Consider the following 15,908-nt stretch of genomic DNA (forward strand, 5'->3'; position numbering starts at 1 on the left):
CTTGATGAGTGTGCTGGATGTATTTTTCCCTCTCTTTTTTTATTTTATTTTTAAATTCTGACCGTACAGATGTCATCTATGTACTTGATTTTATATGGACTAGTTCTCGAAGTGTTCGATCGCGACACATGGTTGGGTTTTTATAAGATTCAAAAAATAAACAGTTGTAAATTTTGAAGCTCCGAACATCATTTTTTCATTGAAAATACATGATCGAGGTGTGTATTCCCATGGCCAACACATTTATAACTCAATCGTCCACACTAGCCCTTTTCAACAGTTTTTTTTTTTTCTAATTGATTATACAAATATGGTTTGTGTAATTGGTTGTACGAGAATTGGTTGAATCATCCATTAATTATGACAAATGAGCATGTCTTTTAGGGCTTCAAAATCAACAACTCAGGTGTCTTATAAATTTAAACATGACCCAAATGTTGATTCCTAGCTAAAGGATTATGCCGAATATCTGCAGGCCAAATTTGCAAAATGTATGCCTGAACTTCAAATATTTACTGGTTCACACGATCTATTTTTCGGATATGTGCTTGTGGACCTGTGTGTGTGTGTGTGAGAGAGAGAGAGAGAGAGGGATGAGTTGGTAGATTCTATAAAAGATTATAGTTACAATAGTTTTTTTGCATAGTCGGAATTTGTAGACTTGTTTGTCATAGTTTACCAAAAAGTATTAGATTCAATATTTTTCATGCTCGGATTATTTCTTCACACTAAAATTTGACGATAAATAAATAAGCGTATTTCTGCTGGGTGGCTGTAGGTGCTCCGGGAGCAGTCACTCATATATATATATATATATATATATATATATATATATATATATATATATATATATATATATATATATATATAAGTGCTCCAGGAGCACGTACTCTCACCTAGTGAAAGCTTTAACTTAAATCAATGGCCTACATTGTACCAATGTTTCATGATCTAAAATTCGTATTTTATGCTAAAAAAACATGTTCCAATGCATGATTTATATCAAGTAAAATACATCTATGAAGCCTGATTGAGAAGATGCAACCTACATCTATCATTTCTACTAGGTGGGTATAGAATACCGTAGTCTCTCTCTCTCTCTCTATCTCCATATATATATATATAAGGAATTACTATAATATAAGAACTAGAGTGTGAACTACGCATTTCCTATGCTTTTTTTGCAAATCTGACCTTGCAGATGCATTCAGCATGGAGGGTTTGATTGTTGGATCATGTTCTTCGGATAAAAAAACATGATTTTTAAATGCTTAAATATTTATGAAAATTCTGAGACATTGATTTTTAAGCCTTAAAAAGTTCTGCTTATGCATTGCAATCATATGATTCAAGAACTGATTTCTTTAGAACCAAACATATAGATCACATCTGTGTGGTCAGATTTATAACAGAAAAATAATAATAAACCCCACGAAAAACTTGGTTTACTCTCTATTTCTCATATTCTAGTGGCCTATATATTTGGTGCCTTTGAAGGCACCAAATCATATGGAGATGTTGAGTTAAAAATAATTCATTTTATTTTTTTATAAATTAAATATTATGAATGTGATCTACAATGTTTTTTTTAAAGAAAAATATCATTGATAAAGAGATAGAAGAAACATGAGGAATGCCAAATGATGAGATATCATTTGGATAGCGGGTCAGTACAATGAGATAAAGAAAAAAGAATGAAGGAGAACAGTATAAAATAATAGCATGAGAACTCATAACATAATGGGAATCAGCTAGGTTTTAAGACCCGCTTAACCGATGATCACCAATCATATTGGGCTCGAAACCAGGCCACTGCAAGCATAACAACCTATCTCTTAATTCCTGCTCGCTTTGAATATGCAAGAACTCAATTGAAGCAGGCAAATCCCTGTATGCAAAGACAGTGTGAAGCCTTGATGAAGTAAGTATAACCCCGAACGCCTTGCAAACTCCTCCAAGTGTGATCTACAATGTTGGTTTAGTGGAAAATGAGTTTTGAATCATACGATTGTGTCACATAAGCAGGTTTTTTAGGGGCTTAAAAAAAGAATGGTCCACAGTGCACTAACATTTCATGACAAAAAGTCATATTTTTGGATCGAGATAACACAATCTAAGGCTTTATCCTTAGCAAACAAACCTTTCAAACACATCTATGTAGTTAGATTGAGTTGTTAAAGCTTGAACATATGAGTTTTAGCTCAATTGTTTCATATAATTTGGTGCCTTCAAATGCACAAAATATTAACCCTATATATATATATATATATATATATATATATATATATATATATATATATATATATATATATATATATATATATATATATGTGTGTGTGTGTGTGTGTGTGTGTGTGTGTGAGAGAGAGAGAGAGAGAGAGAGAGAGAGAGAGAGAGAGAGAGAGAGAGAGAGAGAGAGATTCTGGTCAACAAATGGGAGGAGCCATCCGTGTATAGATTGCTACGAATATGCAAAGTAGAAGCAGACCAGGTGCCATAAAAGATAAAGTGGTCACGGCCTTAATTGTTCGTGTCGCAAAAAATGCCTATTGCCACTCCTTTTTGTTATTTGGTGATTGTCTGGTGGTGGAGGTTTCCTGAACCAACTTTATAGACTTATAAATTAGTATGGACTCCCACAATCCTGCAAGTTCTCATAGCACACTGTCGTAGCAGCAGCTTACGTGCACCATGGCTTGCAAGCAAGAGTCCACTGAGACCCTGAGGTCTTCACTCCTTGCTTTAGTTCTCTCTTTGTGCCTTTAACAAGCTTCTTTCTGCTTAGTCTTAATTATTTTTTCAAACCTCTCTCTGTCTCTCTCTCCATTGACAAACTGTACAATTAATTCTAAAGTCATGGTTTAAGTCCACTAGGCTCATCCTTTGGACTCGGTAGGCTCAGTTAAATGGGTCATAGTTAGACCAGCCACCGTGCTGGATTCAGTCTTTTGTGAGTTTTTCAAGATTTACCCAAGTCAGCACGGTATGGTCATGAGCCGACCAGCTCAACCAAGTCTTGACAATGACAAGGCCTTACTTTGATCCTTTGACTAGCAAAGTGTTCCGTTAGGCGACTTATCACATTGATTGGTTAAGTCTTTTAGGGTGATTATCGAAGGAAAAAAAAAGAGCCCTATTGAAAAAGTCTTTTAGGGTGCTTTTGATGCGTTGGACAACGATGCCGGAAAAATCCCGCCGCTTGTAGGTCGGATCTGGTGTGAGCCCCATGCCAGATCCAACCGTCAATCACAAGATTCAGAGATCTCCAAGTCCATCAAATGCACACTTAAGGACTTTCCCATAATACAGATGACTTTGCCAAAGCTAATGCCAAGATCTTGGAGTTGTCAAGTGACTCGTGGGTCGTTGTTTGACTTGGTCACTGACTAAGTCAGGGAGCCCCGAGTCACAAGTAGAGCCAAGGAGTAGGTGCAATTTTTAAACACACCAACATTGATTACGTGAAGGATTTATTATAGCCTCATTTCTCCTAAAAAAAAGCCATGCATCACGTCAGAAGTTGCTGATGAAATAAAAAGACTGCGATTTTTGTTTTTTGTTTTTTTTTTTTTTTTTGGGGGGGGGGGGGGGGGCGAAGTTGAAGAAAGACTTTGTGAGTTAGAACATCAAAACTATAAATGGCCATAATTGGTTTTAGCTTAAGTTCTTACCCCCCATGGCTAGTAGCTTGGACAGTGGGTTCAATACTACAATCATCTTCAATTTCCATGTATTTTACTTATAATAATCATCTTCAATTTCTATATAATTTGAAAGAGGACTTATGATAATACTGTTGTGATTAACTTGGCAACGTCTAGCAGGAACAAGTGCTCAGCATGCTATAGGCAATACAACAAATTTGAGCATTTGATCGAGCACATGAAGGTCTCATACCACTCCGTCCATGAGCCCATGTGTGGCATCTGCAAGAAGCACTGCAGATCATTTGAATCTCTCAGGGAGCATCTCATTGGTAATTCTAAATAATCCTATACAATGAATGTATTTTTTTTTGTACAAATAATCGCCGTCCGGTTATTTAATTTACTAACTTTATTTTTACCCTTTCATCTTCTTATTTAAAGGCCCTCTGCCAAAGGTGGAATGTGCTAGGATATTTAGCAGTAGAGGTTGTAACATCTGTTTAAGCGTTTTCAATAGCTTTAATGAGCTTCAAAATCACAGAGAAAGATGTCGGATCCCACGTACAAGTGCTCCTGTAAGTTGCATTCTAAAATTCTTATTAGAAAAATGCCATGGACTTCAACAATATTCCAAAAAGTTTGAGTTGAGATGAAGGCACCAGATTCTTTGCGCAAGAGTTTGCCTCATCGATGAAGATGAGAACATCATCTACCACTCCTACGTCAAACCCATTATTCCAGTTACCAATTACAGGTAGCCCCCCTCTTTCTCTTTCATTGCATTTGGCATGTATGTATCTACGAGCACATGCATGTACACATGAGTTGAGGGCGACTTTGAAAGCAAAGTAGAAGAAAATCGACAGAGATAAAAAATCGCTGGAGAAAAAGTCGGAGCCATCCCCTCTTTCAACCTTTTTCTCCCTTTATTTTCAGAATTTAAAAATAAAATGAAAAAAGCCTGATAAGTAGGGGTGGCAATCGGGTCGGGTTGGGTTGGGGGGAAGCATACCTCAACCCGAACCCGACCCATTTATTAAACGGGTCTGCTGTGGCAAACACTAACCCGACCCATTTAATAAACGGGTAACCCGACATGACCCGCCAACCCGTTTAATAAATGGGTTGGGTCGGGAAAACGGGTTGGCAGGTAGCGGGCGGGTTGCTGGGTCAGGTTGGTGGGTCGGGTTGGCGGGTTGACCCGCCCGCCTAACCCGTTTATTAAACGGGTCAGCCGGGTTGGCATACCCCAACCCGAACCGACCCGTTTATTAAACGGGTTGGCTTAAGCCCAACCCGAACCCGCCTAAGAGGCGGGTTGGTGGGTCGTGTCAGGTTTCGCCACCCCTACTGATAAGCCTATTTAGCATGCAGTTTAGCACCAAATGGATTTAGAACCGACCCATTACTCATTATATATATATATATATATTCGATAGGTCCCATTAGGTCCCTTTCAAATTCATAGTTTAAGTTTTTTCTCATGTCTAACACAGTAGATGTAATCTATAGGTTTTGTTTAGTGAAAACCAACTTTTAGATCAGTGGAATCTAACCTGTATACAGGTTTTTCCGGTGATCCAAAATCAATGGCTATGAAGGTACCAGTTTTTCCTGGCTCATAAAATATGTTTTTCTTCAAAAAACATGATCCAAGAGTCGATTCCCACTAAATTGTGCATGCTAAACACATCTAACGGTTCAGATCTATCATTAAACACTTAAAACCTATAGAGCAGAATTAGAAATGAAGCCTAATATGTTCAGTTCTCTCTCTTTCTCTCTCTCTCTCTCTCTCTCTCTATATATATATATATATATATATATAGAGAGAGAGAGAGAGAGAGAGAGAGAGAGGGTAACTGAAATATGTAAGTCAGCAAAATATGTAAACTGATATGCACTGAGATTTTCATAGTTTTTTTTTAAATTTTCACTGTACGATGCGATCTGGATGCTTGGTTTTATAGAAATAGACTCTTGCATCATCCCATAATGATGTATAAGAAGGATTATTTAATGCTTAAAAATTAGTGATTCAAAAATTTTATAAATATTCAAGCATAAAAAATCACATTTTTTGATCTGATTATGATGATCCAATAATCGATTCCAAGCAAATGGATCATGCCAAACTGCAGGGTTAAATTTTGGTTCATATGCATTCTAGTTTTCCTATATATATATATATATATATAGCAGAGAGAGAGAGAGAGAGAGTTCTTGGCTCCCCACCCCCCCCCCCCCCCCCCCACACACACACACACCTCGACAGGTGCTTGAGACTCTTCTTTTGGGAGACGAGAATGGTTTTGAGATAGAGAAGGGGTTGAAAATAGGTTATTTTCAGCTACATCCTTGCAATGATACAGTTTACAACTCCAACCCTGTCTCCCTTTCTTCTCCACTCCCATCACCCCTCTCATCTGCTCTCCAACACCGTCCCCCAACCATAGGCTTAAGTTCTCACACATGTTTTATCCAAAACCAAGCGTGAGTGAGAGCTCGGAATGCAAATTATCAAATTTTAAGTTTTTTTTTTCTCTTGCTTCATTAGTCAAGTTCAAACGATAGTCTCATAAGAGATTCAAACCTGAGGCACTGTGTGACTCTAACCAAACCAGCTATATGTTTTTTATTAGACAGAGAAAGCTGGGGCTCGGCAGACCACTACCAGTTATACAACCATACCATTGGGATTGGAACTTGCAACGTCCCAACACAAGGTGACGTGCACTAACTGCTCCTGCCAGGCAAGCGAATTCCCCCGTTTGTGAAACCAGCTATCTTAGTGGACCCAAGTTCCATTAGACTTGTTTGCAAACTCAACAAGGATACATAAAAAAAAAACTGTAGTCACATATCTCGTTCTTGACAGAATATCGGTAAGGAAAATACCCACGATATGGTTTTTACCTTGGATCTCTTGCACTCAAATAAACCCATTTGGTTTGATTTCGTGATTTAGTTGGCATATAAGATCCAAGAGAGGTCATGCTAAACGGTGAAAAATTGGTACCCAGATTTGAAGTAATTAGGATAAAAATCTAATTGGATCTGGATTGGACAAAGGCTCCACCTAACCAATTCTGGGTTGCTGCCGGGATCTGATTAAGTTTCGGTTTGTTCTCAGTGTGATGAAAGCATGCGCTTTCCTCACAAAGAGTGGGTCTGTTTTCTGAGGAATAAACTCTCTTTTAATGCACCATACCTAGCCAGGCGACTCCCAATTTTTTTTTTCAATAAGATGAAAATAAGTTTCCAAATTCCTACAAAAACTTGCTTGATCTGCCGTTCACTACTTTTGGGGAAAATTTCATTCAGGGTCAACCATTTACCCCTAATTTCAGAAATAAGATTCATCTTTTTGAATTCCTTAATGTATGGTCGAGGGTTTTTTGAAAACTGCAAAATAAGGACCCCTCTAATATATATATATATATATATATATATATATATATATATATATATATATATATATATATATATATATATATATATATATATATATATATATATATGTGTGTGTGTGTGTGTGTGTGTGTGTGTGTGTTGGTAGTCAAGCTGGGGTTGGGTGAACATGAATCCCATCATTTGAAATAGTATGGGTTCCATGTATATTCAATCTTAGCCATCCAGCAATCAAACCATCTAGCCGTTGATTGGATGGCTAGGATTGAATGTATGATGGAACCATCTTGTTTCAAATGATGGGATCTGTGTTGAAAATAAAAAAATATAGAGTTCCAAGACAAAATTATTAAGGTGCCAATTGGGAGGTTTATCCTTGCATTGGCACTCATTCACAGAAGCCAGGTTAGCAAGGCGGTAAGCCAGGTCATTAGTGATTTTTGGTACAAAGACCACTATACATCTACCAAAATTCAAAAGTGCAGAAATTTCTTGGTTGAGAACCAAATCTGCTCGACCTTTGCCTTAAAACTGATTTATTGCTCTAACATCACCTTGAATTGAGCCTTCGATAAAATGGCATCTTGTTCGAATTTCAGGGTCGATGACATCAACCACCTTAACTAAGGAAAGTTGATCTTAAATAACCCACGAGTCAATGGGGGGAGAGTAGTGGATTAGCGGTGGACTTGCCCATGGATACTGCTCCTGCTAGCACACTCTTTCAGCCAGCTGATTTGCATCGACCTCACTTCCCAAACCATAATGCTTCTTTAACTAAATATTTAGCTTGCACCAACTCTACCCAAGGATTATCAGCTGAGGTAGCCACCAACCAGCTGAGTTTAGCAAGATAGGCTAAGTTCTGCTCTTCAACATTCTTCAAGACCATTCCACCCTCTTTAGGCAAACAGACCATGTCCCAACTAATTAATTGAAGGTGGGAAGAGTCTTCCATGTCGAGAGGGTGGTGTGTGTTCTCCCCCAAAGACGGCCTTTAGCTATATCGCGTGTTCGGGGGGTCTCAATGAGTGCCACGTATGTAAGCACATAGGGCTCGTATCCTCATGTTTGTTAGCATCAATTAGCATCGGAGTCCGGTGCAGTTGCAAAGACTTAAGTACCCTTTCTTGCTATTCTCGCCATGAAACGACGGTTCAAGAAAATGACAAAAATGTCCATTAAAAAAAAGGGAAGTGACGGTTCAAAAAAAAGACACATATATCCTCTATCCAAAAAGTCGAGGATGATGCTAACTCTTCAAAGTCCAAACAGCGAAACAAACCTGAAACACTCTCTCTTTCTTTTCTGTTTGAACTTTTCGTCATCTTCTTCTTCTTCCTTCTCCGTGAAACACTGTATTAAGGGAGGCAAAGAGTCGTCGATCCGATGGTGATCGTCGTCCTCTTTCTGCTAGCAGTGGCCAGAATGCTGCCCTTGTCTAGTGGGAAACCGACTGCGGCGGCCTCTCCGTCGCCTTCAAGAGACACGTACAACGGAATCTTCCTTCAGTAAACCTACAACGGAGTCTTTCAAAGTACAATCCGTCTACCCCTACATCGGCAATACTTCCGATCAGAGCTATGCCTTTCAGGACACCCTGACACTGCTCAACACGAGAGTTCGCACCCTCAAGTCTTGGCGAGCATTCATCAGGTTCTGGCACCGCGAGGTCCTCATCTCGACCTCCGGCACCGTGCTCTCTGACAAGACCCACCTCTCCGCCAAATCAATGGCAAATCGCTATATCGAGTAGCGATTTTCGAAAATCGCATATAAAAAAAATGGCAAATCGCTACGTGATTTTTGTAAATCGCTAAATTGAGTAGCGATTTACGAAAATTGTGTAGCAAAAAATAGATGTGGAAGACCCAGAATGATTTTCTTTGTTGGTTCATATCGCCGACCCCAATTGTTTTGGGATGAAGGCGTAGTTGTTGTTGTGTAGCAAAAAAAAATAATAAAAAATCGCTAAATCGAGTAGTAATTTACAAAAAATCGCGTAGCAAAAAAAAATCATGGGAAAGGGTGTTACAAAAACCTCGAGCAAGAAACAACCAAAGGAAATGTATGAGCGACACGATCAAACAAAACACTTTATTGCTCTTTTTTGACAGTTACAAGAGGGAAATAAAATAAAGAATGTATACAAGGCCCAAAAAAAAAATTGGTTCCAGAGACCCCCCTGCCAGGGGCAGCCCCCCCTGGACCCCCTCCCTCTGACTGCGCAGCGGGACCCACGCTGGGGGGAGCCCTTGGACCCCCCCTCCTTCTGTAAGGGCAAAAACTCTGAATTAGACTCCACAACTCATCAAGTTGAACCATGCTACAATATAAGATCGTCTGCTGGATGTGCACAGAGGCAGTGTGCAGGTCAGTCAGTGCTTGATGGAGCAGTGTAAGATCGTCTACTAGATGTACACAGAGGCAGAAAGAGAAGGGAGAGAGTGAGAGAGGGTTGATGTTCATGGCCTTCTTCAAGGAGGATTCTTTTCTCGGATCAGTGCAGGAACTAGGTCTTAAATAACCATCTTTGGGGTACTTAAGTCTTTGCAACAACTCCTTTTCTAGAATCATCATTTTATGACACCAATGGAGGAAAGGGTACTTAAGTCTTTGCAACCGCATGCCAACTGATGCTGACAAACATGGGGATACGAGCTGCACGTGCTTACATACGCGACACTCATTGGGACCTTCGAACATGCGATGTACCTAATGACCGTCTTCGGGGGGGGGGGAACATATAACATGCTTCATTATCATAGCGAAGGAATGAAGCAGATTATATGTTCTCCCCCCCGAAACACGCAGGTGTGTGTTCTCCGGTCTGAATGAGCGCCACTTATGTAAGCATGTGGGGCTCATTTCCTCGTGTGTCGGCATCACTTAGCATCGGAGTCAGGTGCATTTGCAAAAACCTAAGTACCTTTTCTCGCCATTAGCGCCATAAAATGACATTTTGAGCAAAGAACATAAATGTCCTCTCGCCAAAAAGGGTTATCCCTTATAGTTTCGGATCACTCTTTTGACGACACACCATCTGTTGTAACAGGAGATCCCTTTGACGACGCAGCCTTTGACGTCATCTGCTGCAGCGAGAGCACTCTTTGTCGTCGTCTGCTACCGTCGGAGCACCCCTTTGCTATCGTCTGTTGTCGTCGGAGCACCTCTTTTTGTCATCTGTTGTTGTCATAGCGGTTTCAGAGCACTGTTGACACCATCGACTGCATCTACCTTCTAGGTGTTTCTCCTCCATTGTCGGATTAGCAAAACTTGTGTCATTTAGGTGAGTTTTATGTAAACAGATCGATTTATAAATCTGAATGCTAAATCTTACAATTGGTTGTACTATTCATGCTAAATAATACATATTTTCATACTAAAACAAATCGATTTATACATATCCACCTTCTGGGCGTCAAAAAATAGTTAGCACGATTTGTTCTTATGAAGGCCAAACATTACAACTATATGTACTTATGAAGGCTAAATTTCTACAACGATTTGTAAGTTTGAATTTAACAATGATTTATATATTTAATGCAGTAGTGATTTGTTCTATGCAACAACAATTTATATGTTTGAAGCAGTAACGATTTACGATTCATGATTCATGATTTATACATTTAAAGCAACAACGATTTATACATTTAATGCAATAGCGATTTATGATTGACAACGATATGTACTTATGAAGGGTTCAATTTATAAATGATTTGTATGTTTGAAGCAGCGATTTGTACGTTTGATGCAACAACGATTTATACGTTTGAAGCAGTAGTTATGTGTATTTATGAAGTTACCACAATTTGTACTTAAGTTTGCTAAATCGTACTATAATGTTTAGTTATGAAGCCAAAATGTTACAACGATATGTACTTATGAAGGGTGTGATTTATACAACGATTTGTACATTTGAAGCAACAACTATTTATATGTTTGATGTAGTAGCGATGTGTAATTATGAAGTTACCTCGATTTGTACTTAATTTTGCTAAATCACACTATGATATTTACTTATGAAGCCAAATATTGCGATGACTTGTAATGTTGGTGATTGTGTAACAAATGTGATAATTTGTAATAATATATACTTGGGGAGGCAGTTGTAACATATAATGATGTGGTTAAATTTATGTGTTGTCCGTTGAGAACAGGGCATCGATTTAAAATTTTGAACTGGTAGGGGAAAAAAGCCATAATATTTTATTTTCTGTCTATAACGGCTATATCACACTGGCTTTTTTAGATACATTTTCTCTTATCACTCCCCAACCGCCCTCTCTCTCTCTCTCTTTCTGGCGATAATGATGTCTGAAATGGAGATGACAACCTCAACGCCACCGCACAAGTCGCCTGTGGCGACTCTAAGAAGCAAGGGCGCCTCTTGTGCCTCCCAACTCCTCAGCCTCCAACCATCACCATCCCTTCTTGTCGATGATGTGCCTCCCACCCCTCATCCCACGCCCAAAGTTTCTCTTTCTCCCACCTCACCCGTCGCCAATCATCCACCAATCCAATATATATGAGGGTGATATAAAGTACCAAAATATAATGAACATTGAGATTATGATTTATTATTTATGTTTAAAGCAGAACAATTTATACGTTTGATGCAATAGCGATTTATACTTGTTGACGATAGTGATTCATGTGACAACTATTTAATTACAGGTACGATGCGTTGAAGGGATTTCTATAGAAATCGTTAAATGAGCAACGATTTGAATACACAAATGGCCACCTCATGTCGCTACAATGTAAATTCCTCACGCACAGGTTTTAATTACATACTACAAATATCTAACAAATTGATACTAGAAAGCACTTAATATTTTATAAATCGGTACACATGTTGCATAATATATTACTATACCTAACCCTATACCCTAAACCCTTAAAATCTTACTAAACTCTAACCCTAAACCTTTAATATCTTACTAAACCCTAATGCTAAACCCTAAACCCATAATATATTACTAAACCCTAAACCCTAAACCCTAAACCTTAAACCCTAACCCTAACCTTTAACCCTAAACCCATAAACCCTAAACCCTAAACCTTAAACCCTAAAATCCTAAACCCTACAACATAAAACCCTAAAACCATACAACATAAAACCCTAAACCCTAAACCTAAACCCAAAATCCTAAATCCTAAACCTAAATCCTAAACCTTAAACCTAAACCCTAAACCCTAACCCTAAACCCTAAACCCTAAACCCTAACCCTAAACCTTAAAACTAAACCTAAACCTAAAGCCTTAATATCTTACTAAACCCTAACGCTAAACCCTAAACCCTTAATATCTTACTAAACCCTAACGCTAAACCCTAAACCCTTAATATATTACTAAACCCTAAACCTAAACCCTAAACCCTTTAACCCTAAACCCTAAACCCTGAACCCTAAACTCTAATCACTAAACCATAAACCTAAACCCCAAACCCTAAAACCATAACCCTAAGCCCTAAACCCTAAAACCCTAAACCTCAATTGTAAACCAAAAATACGCACCTGACACACGTGTTTTGAATACGCAAATCGCCACCTCAAGCGCACAAATCGTAACAATGTAAATTCCGCAGGCACATGTTTCAAAATCATAATACAAATATCTTGCAAATCGACACATCTTAAAAATCGATATAATATGACACACGTATTTTGAGACATTGTTTTGGTTGTTAATATCGATTTGTAATATATTATGCTGAATTGCCATATACTTATTTGTAAGATATTATGTGTTTTCTAGTGTCGATTTGTGAGATTGTTTTGTTTGTTAATATCAATCTGTAATATATTATGCTGAATTATCGTATATCGATTTGTAAGATATTATGCATTTTCTAGTATCGATTTGTGAGATATTGTTTTGGTTGTTAATATCAATTTGTAATATATTATGTTGAATTGCCATATATCGATTTGTAAGACATTATGCTAAATTGTCGTATATCTATTTGTAATATATTATATTGAATTGTCATATATCGATTTGTAAGATTATATGTGTTTTCTAGTGTCGATTGCTGAGATATGGTTTTTTTGTTAATATCGATTTATGTATAAGTGTAGCACACAAATGCCACTGAACAAATCGTTGTAATGATAGGTGTTCGTAATTAAAAATCAAACAAGCATTTAGCGGCCACTGATTTGCTTTTATGAGTTGTGATCCTATCGCGATTTACACAATGATTGATAAACGTCTGAAACGATTTGCACAAACATTGACCGTTCACTTTTACCGTGATTTATACTCATGCAAAATGTGATTCTTATCCAGATGTGGCCGACATAGACGGCATTGTGTAAATCGTTATACCATCGCGATTTACACAATGACGTCTGTCGTTTAAACAATGAACTTTGTCTAAGTGAATGACATATACCATCGCGATTTACACAATAACGTATGAAAGCTACGTGCTATCGCGATTTGCTTTTACAGGCTATGTCTATGTCAACGATATTTCCTAATTGCTTTTACGGGTGATTGGGGTTTAGGTTTTAGGTTTAAGGATTTTGAGTTTTACTTCAATGATACAAATCGAGTTAACTTCTTAAATACAAATCAATTTCATTCACAAAGACATATCATTCTCGCTGTAACTTCGTAACTACAAATCCACATGATTTACAACCACATTCATATACAAAAAATATTAGTATTTAGTTACAATATATCATGACCAATGGTTTGGCTTAGATACAATACATGACCATCATAAAGAAAGAAAATAGATATCATCATCAGTATGAAACCCATATCCAAAATAGTGATGTGCTTCTATTGCAATTTAGGTGTGGGAATGTGAAAAGCTATTTATGGGAGGACATTTTCGTCAAACACATATCTATCTTTTAGAGACTCTCATTTTTACAGAAGAGATCACCAAAACATTCATATCGTTCATCGTCGAGTTTATTTTCTGTTGCAAAGCGATTCTATGTGCAGTCTGTGGATACATCCTCTCCAAGAAAATGAGCTCATTAGTAATGGCAGTCCACTGCACCATTTTCCTCGAACTGAGACTGATAGAGACTATAACAATGGTGCCACTTTTCCCTGCCTCATCCCCGTCCCGCCTCGCATCATCCCCGTTTGAACCGGGGATGGAGGACATGAAACGAGGATGAAGGCGGGGGTGGAGGTTAAAATCCATCCCCACCGGGGATGGAGACGGGGATGGAGGTTCTAATCTTGAGGCAGAGCAGGGGTGGAGACCTTGTCCCCCGCCCTGCTGCCATCCCTATTTCTAGGGATGTCAACGGGTCGGATCTGGTTTAGACCAGGAGAGTTCAAACCTGGATTTGACTTAAACAACCAGTATTGGGTTCGAACTTTGGTCTGATTGGGTCCACCGTAAGGAAAACCATACGTGGGCTCTATAAATATTACTTGAACCAGACCTCATCCATACCTTATAAAATAACATTTTTTTATCTCTTTTACATTGAAAAATCATGGATCCTAATTGAAGCTTAGGTCAAACTCAGGTCTAGCATGAAATTTCACAAACCATACCCGGCTCCATATACTAATTGGACCCTTAAGGTCTGACCCAGATTCTAATCAAACCTTCTTATTTATCATTAAAAACCCTAACCCTATAGGGTTTGGTATGGGTTCAGTCTAGGTCAAACCCAACCCATTGGCACTAGCGGTGTCAACGGGTCGAGTTTGATTTGGACCCAGGTAAACCAGACTTGGATTAGATTTTTGGGTATGGTATTGGGTCCAAACTCAGGTCTAATCATGTCCCACTATAAGAAAAACCATACTCGAAACCAATAAATAACTACATGAACTAAACCCAAATCATACTCGATAAAACCATATTTTTATCATTTTTATATTAAAAAATTGTGGGTCTTAATCAGAACACAGGTCGGGTTCGAGTTTGGCATAAAATTTTACAAACTATACCCGGGTCCATGTATTAATATGGCCTTCAGGTTGACACCCAGATCTTAATTAGGTCTTCATGTTTTTCACCATACCCGAACCCTATAGGGTTTGGTTCAGGTTGGGTCCGGGTAAACCAGGCTAATTGACACCCCTTGTGGTTTTCATTTGGCAGCTTATATCAGTAAATTTCATAAAAGAGAGACCCTTTTTTATATAGTGCGAAAGATTGAAATTCTCTATTTACCGAGAGAGAGAGAGAGAGAGAGAGAGAGAAGAAAAAAAAGTAAGACGAAAGCTACTAGGGGTGTCAACAGGTCCAGTTTGGTTTGGATCCTAAGTGAAACCAAACTTGGACCCGATTTTTCGATATGGTATCAGCCTGAGTCTAATCGGGTCTACTATAAGAAAAGCATACCTGGACCCAATAAAAACTACATGAACCAGACTGGGAGTCATACTTGGCAAAATAATTTTTTTTTACATTAAAAATTTGCGGGTCTTAATCGAAACTCATGTCTGGGCCGAGTCTAGTATAAAATTTCACAAACTATACCGAGATTCATTTATTAATCAGACCTTTGGGTCCTGTCTCGAGTCTTAATCGGGTCTTCTTATTTGTTAATGTACCCGAACCCTATAGGGTTTGGTCCGGGACCCATAGACACCCCTAGAAGTAGGGGTGGAAAAATATGACACGACCCGCCAACCCGCTTCTTAGCCGGGTTCGAGTTTGGCTTAAACGGGTTCGTGTCATAAACGGGTTGACCCGCCTAACCCGTTTATTAAACGGGTCGGGTTCGTGTTAGGGATATGCCAACCTGTTTGACCCATTTAATAAACGGGTTAGGCGGGCGGGTGAACCTGTTTACCCGAACCCGACCCGCCAACTTGTTTACCCAACCCCGACCTGTCCGCCAACCCGTTTACCCC

At 38.6% G+C, this 15,908-nt stretch overlaps 1 protein-coding gene across 1 annotated transcript; it reads left to right on the plus strand.

Annotated features, from left to right (window-relative positions):
- Positions 1-2,691: 2,691 nt before the first annotated feature.
- LOC149836854 (uncharacterized) lies at positions 2,692-4,405 on the plus strand. Its single transcript, XM_090007924.1, has 4 exons — positions 2,692-2,726; positions 3,825-3,976; positions 4,165-4,222; positions 4,303-4,405. The coding sequence occupies exons 1-4, from the start codon at positions 2,692-2,694 to the stop codon at positions 4,403-4,405; spliced, it is 348 nt and encodes a 115-aa protein (XP_089864050.1).
- Positions 4,406-15,908: the final 11,503 nt, after the last annotated feature.

This window comes from Nuphar pumila, chromosome 5, assembly GCF_984573655.1.
Source record: "Nuphar pumila chromosome 5, dmNupPumi1.hap1.1, whole genome shotgun sequence".
NCBI classification, from domain to species: domain Eukaryota; kingdom Viridiplantae; phylum Streptophyta; class Magnoliopsida; order Nymphaeales; family Nymphaeaceae; genus Nuphar; species Nuphar pumila.

Excerpts from the sequence above, each read along its gene's own strand:
- LOC149836854 (XM_090007924.1), top strand. The coding sequence starts at position 2,692 with ATGGCTTGCAAGCAAGAGTCCACTGAGACCCTGAG. Across the intron at positions 2,727-3,824 it reads GAGTCCACTGAGACCCTGAG|GAACAAGTGCTCAGCATGCT; the intron begins GTCTTCACTCCT and ends AACGTCTAGCAG. Across the intron at positions 4,223-4,302 it reads TCCCACGTACAAGTGCTCCT|GCACCAGATTCTTTGCGCAA; the intron begins GTAAGTTGCATT and ends GTTGAGATGAAG.